We start from the raw sequence: 12641 nt of genomic DNA on the forward strand, positions 1-12641 counted from the left end.
CGCCGGCACTGCCCGCGGCTTCCCCGTGTCACCGCCCCGGGGGGTGGACGTGCCCTGGCTTTTTTAATTATTATTACTATTTTCTTTTTTTTAATTGTTGCGGGGGGGAGGGTTAATTGCTTTGCAGTCAGCTGCTAGGGGTCCCTCCAGCGGCCGGCGACTGCAGCAGCAGGGCTGGTGCCCCCCGTGGGTGTATTTCAGGAGGTGACCCCCGCCTTAGCCGCTCTGCTCGCGTCTCCCTGCAGGCCCGGCACAGGGGCACAATACTCGCCTGCTCCGGCCTCGCCAGGGTTGTTGCTTCTCGGGCCTGGGCCTCGAAGCCCCTTCCGCGACCCCAGCAAGCCCCCGCTTCTGGCTCCCAGTCTCCCCTGGTTCGCCCGGTCCTCACTCCATTGGCCTGAACCCCTTAATTAATGCTCCTAATAGGCTCGGAGACCCTCAGCTGCACCCTGCAACACCTGAGCACCCTAGGGACCCCCTCGCAGCCCCTGCCTGAGCACGGCCTCACTTGGGCAGCATGAACCCATTAACATTTTTTGCTGGCTGGGGACCGGGCTCGACAGGCTTTTGCATCGCTTCACCGAACACCAAAGGGTTTTACTCCCAAAGAGCCTCTTCCTCCGGGCCCCGTGGCACAGCTCGTCCTTCCAAGGCACGCGGGCACTCGCTTTGCAAGTCCCTCCTGGCGTGGCCTGTTTCACTTTTCTGGTTGCAGCCTGCGTGCCAGCTAGCAGCGAGCCCTGGAGCCGGCTCTGTGCAGCAATCTTAGTGCCAGCGCTGAGCTGTGCCACTTGACCCCAAGAGTTAATGGGGCATAACCCAGTGCATGCAGGAAGCCATCTTGAGCTGCTCGCCTGCCCTGGGCACGCAGCTGGAGATAGTCACTCCAGCAATGGAGAAACCCACCTGGAACACAGGCACTAGCAGGAGAGGGGGAGCTGCACATGCCCGGGGCAGGGGGAACAAGACCTATGCATCGTGGCAGGGGTATACGGAGTGGCCTGCCCCTGCCCTGCAGCCTGGCAGATCTGGCCAGGGGTCCGGCACCCTCCAGGCACTGCCCTTTTGTCAGCGCTTGGGTTGGGACTGTGACTGCATCGAAGATAAGGGCGCTTTCTTGTGGCGCGCGGTGTCTCGAGGCCCTGAGGCCTGGAGATCAGCAGGGGAGTTGGACATTTATCTCTTCCCCAGTGCAAGGGTGGCCGGCTCTCACCACCTCATCTGCCATCTGAGCCCATCGCTGCTCTCAGACACTGCAGATGTCTGAGATGACTGAGATGTCTCAGGCAAAGCAGATCCCTCCTCTTGCGGGCACAACAGCCTGGGCCTGTGTGGTCCAGCCCCCCATTTCTCATCCCCACGGCTTCAGGTACTCACCGAATGAATCATAAAATCACAGAAAATGAGGGGTGGAAGGGACCTCAGGAAGTCACATCTAGTCCACAGCAGGACCAGCCCCAACTATATCACATCCCAGCCAAGGCTTTGTTGAGCCGGGCCGTAAAAACCTCCGAGGATGGAGATGCCACCACCTCTCTGGGTATGAAACACGTCACAGACCCTCTGAACTGTGGAAAATACATTGCATCCAAAGTGCGAGACACCCTATTAACCAACCGATAAATAAACGCGGTTCTGCTTGGGCTGGGAACAAGGACGGCTAGATTTAAAAACCGTGTTGGACGGTCAGGGGCAGATAAAGCACAAGTACAGAAGATGTGTTCATATATGACCTGCCCGTGTCTACACCAGGTGCTAAATCACGCCAAACACATTTTTAGCTAAAACAGAAAAACATGTTTCGAACATGGATCCTGCCTCAGGCAGGAGGCCAGACTAGATGACCCCTCGAGATCCCTTCCAGCCCCAATTCCAGCCCTCTGGGGTCACGGCCCAAGGGAGACTCTCTCAGCCTCTCGAGCAGGCCCAGCCGAGCTCCCTAAGTGCAAGCATCCGTGCCCTGCAGCCCACCTCACCCTGGCTTACATGGGCCGCATCCTGCTCAGTTCATCCTGCGCAGCCCCTACCCTTGAGTTTACTAGCGGGGTGGGGGAAAGAGGGTGCATATCTGCCCCACCACCAGAACCATGAGCCATGAGGAACATCTGCTAAAACCAGAGGTGGCCATGAGGGGGCACCCGTACCACAGACAATTAATTCTCCCAGCTTTGTTAAGTCAGGATCTAGCACTTGGCCTGGGACCTCCGCATTATGCCTCACTTGCAGGTACCACCACCCGCTTCAAGAATTTGATCCCAGGCAATGAAACGGAGGAGGCCACTGGCACTCAGAGCCCCCACGAGAAGAAAGGGATTCCCTGTAACACAGGGTCACAGCCGTGTCTTTACAGCACCCGGTGCACCAGGGTGCAGCTCCTGACCTGGACCCTTCAGCATTGCAGCTAGGCAAGTGCTAACCCATTAGGCAGCCGGATGACACAGGCAGAGCATCCACCAGTAAACAGGGGAACATCAAAACATGAGCAGAGCTATACTGCATCAGAGCAATGGTACCTTTTGGTCACTCTCCTGCCTCATGTAGTGGAGAGCATCAAACCAGAGATCCCTAGAATGAGCTCTCCCCTCGATGCCAGAAGAAGCATCTCCTAGCGGTTTGCTCAAAGACAGTATTTGCAGGTGATGTGGACAAAAAGCACCGGGTACAGTCCTGTCCCACCCCCTGCGACAAGGGAACGGGGCAGGGACAGAGCCAGAGAGACGGTTGTCTGCAAACTGGGTTTATTCTCACGGCCCGGTTCATCCTTTACACAGACAGGGCAGGGTGAGATGAGACAAGCTGTGCACGCTTCACAGGCAGACGCGGCATGGGGCTAGGCTCAGGCATCGCCAGGCAGGAGGAAGGGGCAAAATGGCAGGGGGACACGGCACCGTGGCATTGCTTTTAGGTGGGGTCCAAGGGCCAGGTGGCCTTGAAGCCAGACAGGCAGGAGAGGTGGGGGGCAGCTCCCGCAGGGGCTCTCAGCTCGGAGGGGTAACACGGGCTATCGCCCTCCCCTCCAGGGCCCAGGAAGGTTGTGTCTTTGCCCAGAGCCGTGCCCTCCAGCTCCAGCTCCACCTCAGGCTTCACCTCCTGGCCGTGCTGTGCAGAAGGAGCCCGGCACTGGCCTTCCTCATCCTCCCTCTCCTCCTCTTCAGGCAGGGACAGGTCCGGCAGGAACTGCAGCCTCTCTGCAGCCCCCTGCACGGTGCCCAGTGGATGCCCAGGGAAGGCTCGCCCCTGCAGCCGAGGGGGCAGGAAGCTGACCCCCATCAAGAGGGCATCTGATTTGGGGAGCCCCAAGGGACCATGGGGCTGGGTGTGCTCTGGTAGGGGCAGCACCACCTGGCTGTGGGGGAAGACGTGGCCAGAGAAGCGTGGCCACTCGGGCGGGCTGGGCATGGGGCAGTGGCTGGGTGAGCAGAGCTGGCGGCTGCCATTAGGGGCGAGCCTGGGGGGCGGGAAGGCAGCCAGGTGGGGGAACTCATCCTGCACCCCTGGGCTGCAGTAGGAGCCAAAGAAGCAGGGCGAAGGGACGGAGCCAAAGCCTGCGGAGAGACAGGGAGAGGCGTGAGACTGGCAGCAACCTGCTCCGGCACCAAACTGAGAGTCAGGACACTTGGGTTCTGCCCCCCACTCAGGCGCTGGGTCCCTCCTTGTGCCTGTTTCCCTTCCCCTCCCTTCGGTCATTCAGACGGTGAGCGCAGCGGGGCGGCACCGATCTCTCCACTGCAGCCGCGGACACGGTTTCACCTGCAGGCCCCGTTCTAGGCTGGGAGGAGCTGCATGGGACAAGCAGCCCTGGTCCCCGTGCCCGAGCCCTGGGGAGGAGGGATGTTGGCAGGATGTCAGCGCAGCCCCTGCTTCAGATGCCTCCCTCCGTCCCTCCCTGTCTGCAGCCTCCTGTGATTTCCCGGCCGCACCCTGGGTGCGGGAGCCTGCGCAGATTCCAGCCTGGGCAGCTCCCCAGGAGGCACCTGTAGCCACCTGTGCCAGGCCCAGCTGACGTCAGGGTGTGGGAGGCAGGCAGGCCTTTCCAGTTCCCACCTCGCGGGGCCCATGTTGGCATCAGCGGCCCCCACAGGCCACGGCAGCAAGTCAAAGCTTTGCCATGGGCGCCTTCCTTGCCCATCCTGGCACATGCACGTCTGAGTCCTGCCACCCCAGTGCCCGTGGGCTCAGAGGGGAGCTGGCTGTGCCCACCCAGGGGCCTGTGATGTACTGGCAGGTGCCAGCCTTGCATGGAAGGTGAGGGCAAGCGTGCACCAGTGTGCAGGCACTCTTGCATGTGTGCATGCCCAGGCTGCATTGCTCCAGTTCAAGGTCTCCACATGTCCAGCCCTACTTGCCATCAGAACTGTTCTTAGCACAGCAAAATGGGCTGCATGATGCCCCTGGCTCAGCCACTCACCCACCCGCCCCCAGCACTTACGGGCTCCCCCGGACACAGCTTTCTTGTCCCCTGTGCCATCTGCGCCCGATGGCTCCTGCAGGCTGCGGTGGCAGGCCAGCTGGTCAGCCAGTGCCCGGCGAGTGAAGAGCACGTTCTGTAGGAACTGGAGCCGGAAAAGGAGCAAAACCATCTCAGCCCCAAGCCCAGCCTGGGCCCACACCCCGCTTAGGCTGGGCCAACCATTCCCCGTTGGCCTGCGGTTACCTCGCTCTGCAGCCCAGTGGAGACCACGGCAGGGCGGCACATGCCGGCGGCTCCCAGCAGCAGCGGGGGCGCAGGGCAGCGCAGGTCCCACAGCGGGTAGTTGACAAAGATGAGCTTGCTGAAGTTGAACTTGTAGGTGAAGCGCTTGCCTTTGGTCTTGTGCAGGATCCGCTTGTTGTAATAATACCTGGGGGAGACAGGAACTCAGAGAGAGAGTGCGAGGGAAGGAAGGACAGATAGACTGTCAGTGCTGATGGAGAGGAAGATTTGCACTAAGGGAGTCCTATAAACCCTCCCCCAGGGTGGGGACCAGCAACAGGGGAGTCTGGCCACGGCTGGGCAACAGCACTGGTACCTGCCTGCCTCGGGTCTGCCAGCCCAGGGCATCCCACTGTGCCTGGGAGGAAGAAAGGGAGAGGGGTACCAAAGGAGAGAGGAAGGAAAGCAGGAGCTGGAGAGGACACTTGTTCTCTCCCCTGCACCGTTCCTTCCTTCCTGGCTCCCAGGGCTTGGGCTGAGTCTGGTCCTCCCTGAGCCCCTCCAGGTTAGGGCCCAGCTAAATCGCAGCTGTCGCTCACTTCCAAAGTGATGGGCCATGCACGGCCCTGGAGCTGAGCACACTTCCACAGGGATCAGGCCCAGAGATGAGCCCGGTTGCTTTGTCTGACCCGGTACCCAGGCTGCAGGACTTCCCAGGGGTACTGCTACAAGGGACCCCAGGCCGAGCCTCTGGGCAGCGCTGCCCCTGCCTCGCACCTGAGCGCCCGGCTCAGCTTGTCATAGTTCATCTGGGGCTTGCATTTCCTCCGGCCCCACAGCCGTGCCACCTCGTCGGGGTCCTTGATCACAAACTCGCCGTACTCGCCCTGCTGCCAGGCGATGACGTGCCGGAACTCCTCCTTCTGCAGCAGCTCCAGGATGAAATGCCACAGCTGGATCTGGCGGGAGCCAGGGCTGGACTCTGCCTTGTAGGCCCAGTCGGGGAACGCCAGCCCTGTAGAGCAAGCGGGAGCACAGATGGACCCCGGGGACAGTGCTATGCATGCACCATTCCTACCCGTCTGCCCCCGCCACCAACGGGATGCAGCTTTATGTGCAGCTGGTAGACAGGTGCCACATGCCACCCCAGAGCTGGCTGCATTTCAACGCTGGGCGTGCAATTCCTGTGTGGCATTGTGTGTGGTTGTTAACCAGCTGCCTATCCATGTTGGAGGGAAACAACTCCCTCTGCAAAGTGCTTTGGGAGAGGCAGGGGCTCAGGACATCAGAATTGGACCCAGAGCTCCAAGTTTGTCCCCAAGACACCGACCATCTCCATGGGGGGAAGAAAGGGGCTGGCTCCCGTTCTCACCTGAGATCCAGTAGGAGCTGGGAACCGCTGGCATGCCCTCGGCTACGCAGCTACACTGCATCTCGCCAACCTGGAGAGCGCAAAGGCAAAGCCATCACTGCAGGGGAAGGGGCTGCCTGGGAACAGGAGCTGCCAGCAGCCCCGGGAGGGCAGCGCGGGTGGAAGTGCTCTTTGCCCATTCAAGCAGAGGGTGCTGGAAGCCAGGACTCCTGGGTTGTCCTGGAACAGAGGGGGTCTGGTGCTACAGCAAGGGGTAGCATGGAGGGGGCAGAGATCAGGACTCCTGGGTCCTGTCTCTGGCTCTTGCACAGTCTTTCTCTCAGTCCTGTCTGGGGCAAGCAGTGAGCAAGGGGAATTTATCTGCTCTGAAGGGCAGGATGTTTCTAGAGCACAGTGGCAAGAATGGGACCAGGGGACCCAGCTGGAGAGTGCCCCAGAGTACCCTATTTCCCCAGGTCGGCATCTCCAGTTTGTGTGCAGAGATTTCTCTGATTCGGTCTCTATTGCAATCTGAAGAGCGGGTTTCCTTTTCCCCGCCATGACCAGTCTCACTTCAGCAGAATGGGCTTTTCTATCGTAAAACTCCTTTTTTTGGGGAGGTGGGAGGGGGGAAGGGATGCAATGATTGATACCTTTCTTTTTATCTCCCTAGACCACATAAGGAACAATAAAACACCCCCAGCACGAAGCCCTCCGCTCCCCCGCCCAAATTCACTAGCCAGCTCAAAGTGGACAAGAACAAACAGGGTGATGTGGGTTCAGATCTGAACATGCTCCTTTGACAACCCCAGGCTATGAAACCTAAAGGTCTGGGGAGCTCTTGGGTCTCCACTTCCCTGGCTTCTGGGACGTGGGTCTCTGGGGAAAGTTTCAGTTGGAAACTATTGTGGGTGGGATGGAATGAATGAGAGTGCAAGGGTTTTAGGAAGATTCATCATCCTATATATGGGAAGAGGAAGGGTTAATTTTAAATCTTCTTACCCCTCTGCCAGGGAAGAGAGACAGAAAGCTAATGAAAGGGGAGGGGGGAGAGAAAAAGAGAAACTTCCCTGATTCATGGATTTGGAAGAATTGGGGACTGTTCTGCTGGATTGGGGGTTGGACTAGATGACCTCCTGAGGTCCCTTCCAACATTAATTTTCTATAATTTTCTATGATTTTCCTACAGAAAACCATTAGACCCACTCACTTGCCCAGCCAAGGCAGGTGCTGGGCAGGAGAGCAGCAAAGGACAACCCTGGCTTGAATTCAAGACATTTAAGGCCTGAAACAGAGATGATGAGAGAAGAGAGGGGCTCAGGGGATTTCATACCTCTGACCACACCAATATATCCTAGCAAGAGCCTGTGGCTCTCACTTTCTTCATCCACAGGGAAGCAAAGCCAGGTCCCATCTCCCCACGTTTAAACCCATGAGAACCAAGAGTAAATCTGCTCCGATGCATAAAGGTTGCCCAGATGTGGCTCTATTTTCTTGGACTCATGGTTTTCCTCTTTGCCACCAGGTTGACTGCATGGCTTTTATAAACACCTGTTTCCAAGCCCCTTTCCACCCCCTGAATGAAAACTCAGCCAGGGGAAAAGGCATCCATGGCCTCTGCTCTACGTCCTCTGAATCCTCTCCTCCCAAGTCAATGCTTTCCTTTCCTCCCATGTTCTCCCCTTTATTTTCTAGAAAGGTTCAAATCAGCTGGTTTGACAGGGAGAGAAAAGGGGGGAAAAAAACCACTGTAAAATATTTTGGATTCATTCCTAATGTCCAGCAAAAGCCGGGCTGGTGAGGCAGCATCTCAGTGAAGGAATGACAAGGGGTGGGGGGAAGGGATTGGCGTGGAAACAGCCCCATCAGTCCAACCATCCAGCGGGAGGAGAGGTGCTTGGGACCAGCAGGATCCCACAGGAGAGAAACCACCGGAGAACAATTATCTCTTGTTCGGGTTGTTTTGTACCTGCTCAGCCGTGGTGTGAGGCTGCTGCCGGGGGTCAGAGGCCAGAGTCCTGGGCCCTACAAAGCGAAGCCTGACCTCTCGCCCGTGTTGCTCCGCCAGCTTCCCCTGGACTCGTTCGTCCCCTAAAGACGCCCCTTTTCTGCAGACAGGGCAGCGAGGAGAGGTGAACCATGGGGAGCTGGAGGCTTTTCGTACAGAGCAAGGAGGATGGACAAAAATCAGCTGGCCCAAAACAACCCCCTGCCTGCACCCCTCAGACGTCCCCTACCCGGGGGAGAGCTCTATCCCCAGCTCCCAGGATCTGTCCCTCTCCAGGGAGGCAGCCAGGCAGCAGGTCCATATCCCCCGGCTGCTTCCCTGTGGCTTTCGGCCTCTGTGAGCATCTGTCCCTGATTGCCGCTGCCTCGAACCAGCTCCTGTCCCCGCTAGAGCCCGAAATGCCTGCCGTGGCTTAGATTCACTCCCATGTCCACCTGCTAGCACTGCGCAACTTGTTCGGGGCTCCCTTTCTTCCCTCCTGCCCCCAGACATGACCTTCACCCACCCACCTCTCTGCTCAGACACCATCCTTGCCGGGCATTTTGTGGATCTGGGGGGCAAGCTGGAAACACAAGGGCATGTTTCCCTGTGCCCGCATTCAAGCAGGCCCCCGAGGCCCCCGGCCCAGCTCCAAGGGTGGTGCATGGAGCCTCTGTGAAGCAAAGCCCTGATCCAGGGGTGGAGAGAGCACGTCGCCATCTGCCGAGCCTGGGAAAGAACCCAGGAGTCGTGGCCCCCCTTCCCTCGTGGCTGGTGCCACGGTACATCAGTGCAAACCCGAAGCAGCTCCAGCGGAGCCAGCGGTGTGGGCATGGAGGACCGGGAGGGGGCATTCCCCTCCCCCTGTGCTGACTCCTCACTCCCCAGCTCCGGGTCTCTCGGGGAAGTGGGATTTAAAAGGCTTTTGTACCGCGGCTGTACCGAAACCTTACACGCGGGGCGGGAGGGGGAGAGGAGAAGGAAGGTCAGGTTGGAAAGTCAAAGGCCTGGAAAAACCTGCAGGCCAGCCCCAAAAGGTGGGGCGGGGGTAGGGGACCCTGGGTCACATTGGAGGGGCAAAGCCCCTGACTGAGCCAGGCCTGAGCCCGACTGTTCCCCTTTCTTTGCTCGCTCCTCCATCCATCTCCCCGCTTGCCCCAATGGGAAGTGCTGCCAGTACCCAGAGCTGCTAACACAAGCTCCACAGTGCCCCCGTTCCTGGGGGAGAGGTGGTGGTGGGGTATGAAGCCTTGAAGGCAGGACAAATGCCTAATGGACAAATGATTAATGAGATTCGTTAGCATGTGGACTTCCAGCCCATGGTCCCCAGGGCAGCACCAGGGACTAGGCAGGGATGGACTGGGAGTAGCTGCTGTGCAAAAGCCCGGGGACCAGCTCCCATCCCAAAGAGCCAGTGGCCTGGGCACACAAGAGACAGGGAAGCAACCAGCCCCAGTTGCCCTGAGCTGCCTCTCCTGACCCCTGGCCCATTGCCCTCCCTGCAAGAAGTGGCTGCAACCGGCCAAACAAGAAAGCCCAGCCAGAGGCAGGAGGCTGAGGACAGGGACTCAGCACAGGGTAGAGAGATCAGAGCAGCCTGGGGACAACAGCCCTGTAAAGTGATGCTTAAACCTTCTCTGCTCCTGCCCTCCATGCTGCGCCCATGTGAGCTGGGCGTGGGGGCAGCTCCATCACTTCCCTCTGGGAATCAAACCACATGCTCGGGACTTGGTGGCAGAGGGCACGGGGCAGCCTGGCTGCAGAGAAGTGCCCTTCTGACCTCTGCCCTGGGCTCCTGGCGGTGCCTGACTGTGATCTTTGCATGCATTAGCCACCGCTATCTACTAAGCCCTGCTCTAAGGCTTGAGGGCTTTCCCCAGCTATGCAAATTCCTCCAGAAGGGGGCACAAATCCAGCCAGAGATGCAGTCCGTCAAGGGGGAGAAACCTGCCTGGGACACCCTGTAGCCTCCTTCCCGGCAGCTGCCAGCTCCTGCAGAGGCAGAAGGCAAAGCCTGGCCCGAGCAGACAGGAGCTCTGATTCTTAACGAGCGCTGTGCTCTAACTATGGCAACCCCAGATGGGCCCAGGTCGCCCGTCCGCTCCCTCTTGCTCACAGCGGGACAGCAGCTTGTGGGGAGGCTGCACTGAGGCTGCCAGTACATCCCAGCTGAGATCTGGGCTGTCTTGATCGCAGGAGACCCCTCCGCACACATGCCCAGCAGAACGGGTCCGAACAAAAGTCCGGAGGTGGCACCCCCTGGAAATGCCTCCCAACGGAGCCACTGCGGGCACTGGCCTATCCCCACCGTGCCACGGATGCACCCGCCAGAGAGATGGCTCTCTGTAGGGTTCCTGATGCTTCTCAAGAGCACGTCACTCCTGCCCAGGGAAAGTGCTGCATGGGGTCATTTCACCTGCTCCCTTTTCCAGGGATGGTTCGTGTCCCTCCCTTTCCCACAGGGACCCCCGCCTGGCTTGGCACCTGCAGCATCATGGCATGCCTGTGGCTGGCAGCATCCAGAAAGTGCCCAGTGGTGTGAAATCCCTGGTCCTGCTCCAGCGGTGTGAAATCCCCTCTGAACACCCCCTGCCGCATGGGTCTCCCCAAGGGTTACCAACCACGTCTCATCACCAGCATCCCATGGACCCCTAGTCACTTGGGTGAGAGTCGAAGTGACTGGGAAAGCAGCACCCAGACCCCTCCAGAGACCCAGACGTGCCTGCTCCCGTGGGTGGGAAACTGGCAGTACCTTGTGAGCAGGTTCGAGACGGCTCGGAGAGTGCGAGGGGGGTCTTACCTTGCGGAGGCACCTGCAGCTGTCCTGGCCGGCGTCGCTGGCCCGCGCGCTCTGCCTGTCACGCTGGCCCCGTGCATTTCATCACATGCTGCGTTGGGGTTACTTAGAATGAAAGCCCAGTCCTCGGTGCTCCCAGGGGGCTCGGCACGCCGCGGCTGCAGAGACAATCGTGTTAACCCCTCGCACAGCTCCGGCTGCCGACCCCCGCGCGCGTCGACTGCCTGCGGGGAGGGGACACCAGGCGAATGCGGTGCCTTTCTCTCCACCCCCTGCTCCATCCCAGGCACGACTCCCCTCCGGGGTGCCATGCTTTCCACTGTACCCTATGCATAGGGGTAGTCACCCACTGGCCTCCCCTCCTTGTAGAGGGGCACAGAACAGGGCAGCGATGGGCTGGCCCTGGGGCACAGCTAGGAGAGTCCAGGTTGCGTCTAGCTACGCTGTAGCCACCTTGAAAGCACTCCTGCTCCGGGGCAGGAGCTCACAGGTGTGCCACTCTCTGGCCCTCACAGCTGGGGTGACCATGCCAGCAGGAGGGGTAGCGCTCACTGCTGCAATGCAGCTCATCCGGGCAAGCGCAGGCCCAGCTTGGAAGCTGCCAGGCCACCAAGCACTCACCTTTCACTTCCGCCTGCGCTCTTCCCAGCCCCGGCCGGGACATTGGCCCCCAGGGCCAGCTCTTCCAACTACTTCTTGCTACAGCCACCTGCATGAGTCACCTCATCGCAGGCTGGCGTGGTGGGGAGCTCACCCCTGGGCTGCCAAGCGGTGGGGGGTAGACATGCTGCATTGCCACGTGTCACTCTGAGCGAGTTACTCCGGCCTTCAGTTCCCACTTATCCATGGGGGACAATGTCCCTTTGCCTATGTGGCCTGACTAGGCTGCAGCAACCTAGCAGGGACCATTTGCAGCACAGCCCCAGGATCAGTGAAGCTGACTGCGATGCCAGCCCCGGCACCAATAGCGTGGGGAACTCGTGATGGACGCGACCGGGGACCAGGCAGACAGACGCCCGGATGGAGGGAAGGATGGAGAGAAGACAGGGGCAGGCTGGGCTGGACTGGCCACATTCACACTCCAGCAGTGCAGCAGCTTGGGGCTGGTAGAGCTGTGAATCTGGGGCAAGGGGCTGGAGAAAGGGTGACCTGAGAGCCAGTGCAGGCCAGAAGTGCAAGGTCCCATCCATGGAGCTGCTGAGACTGAGATCGGCCTCTGGACAGCCAGCCAACAGACTGGGGTCGAGCGGCCAGGGGGTAGGGATGCACCGACACCAAAGTCACTGGGGGAGCACGAGATGAGGCCCCCCCCGTATGGCTGATTCACGGCCCCAGGAAGGAGCGTGTTGCTGCAAGACCCCGGCCACGGTGCATCCTGCTGACGTCAAGCCCTCGCCCAGGCTTCTAGGCGGGGGCTGGTGCAGGCGCTCCCGAAGCTCGCAAAGGAGCCCTGGGGCCAGGGAGCACCTGGTTACTACAGCACGATCCCCAGCGACGCGGGTGGCCCTGTGCCAGGGCTCCCAGCTGGCTCACGCCCGAGGGACCGGGCGGCTCAGGGGCGCGTCCAACCCGACACGGCTCCTGCGTGCAGCGAGTGCTGGGTTCTCAGCTCAGCAGCAGAGTGGCTGTAGAGGGGCTGGGAAGCATGGTTCATGGCCTCTCTGCAAGGAGGAGGATGACCAGGTTTGCTTAGGATGCACAGGGCAACCAGCTGGCATCTCTGCCTAGCTCATTGGTCGCCCCTCAGCCTCTCAAGAGCTGTGCAGTGCAAGGTGCTGACAGCTCAGGGATCTGCACAGCCCCTGCCCACAGCGAGGCTCAGCTACAAGTGGGGACAGCAGAGAGCCAGGCTGCAAAAGTGCCTGCTGCCAGG

The 12641-nt window shown here is 60.0% G+C and overlaps 1 protein-coding gene across 1 annotated transcript; it reads right to left on the minus strand.

The window, feature by feature from the left end:
* Positions 1–2721: 2721 nt before the first annotated feature.
* Positions 2722–11858, minus strand: ETV3L (ETS variant 3 like). Its single transcript, XM_019555905.1, has 7 exons — positions 11390–11858; positions 10772–10926; positions 6006–6075; positions 5411–5648; positions 4655–4841; positions 4430–4553; positions 2722–3545 (listed from the first exon to the last, which is right to left on the minus strand). Exons 3-7 carry the CDS (start codon positions 6064–6066, stop codon positions 2902–2904), a joined length of 1254 nt encoding a protein of 417 aa, XP_019411450.1. The 5' UTR covers positions 6067–6075; positions 10772–10926; positions 11390–11858; the 3' UTR covers positions 2722–2901.
* Positions 11859–12641: the final 783 nt, after the last annotated feature.

This window comes from Crocodylus porosus, unplaced genomic scaffold (genome assembly GCF_001723895.1).
Source record: "Crocodylus porosus isolate Cpor-Errol unplaced genomic scaffold, CroPor_comp1, whole genome shotgun sequence".
Classification (NCBI taxonomy): Eukaryota; Metazoa; Chordata; order Crocodylia; family Crocodylidae; genus Crocodylus; species Crocodylus porosus.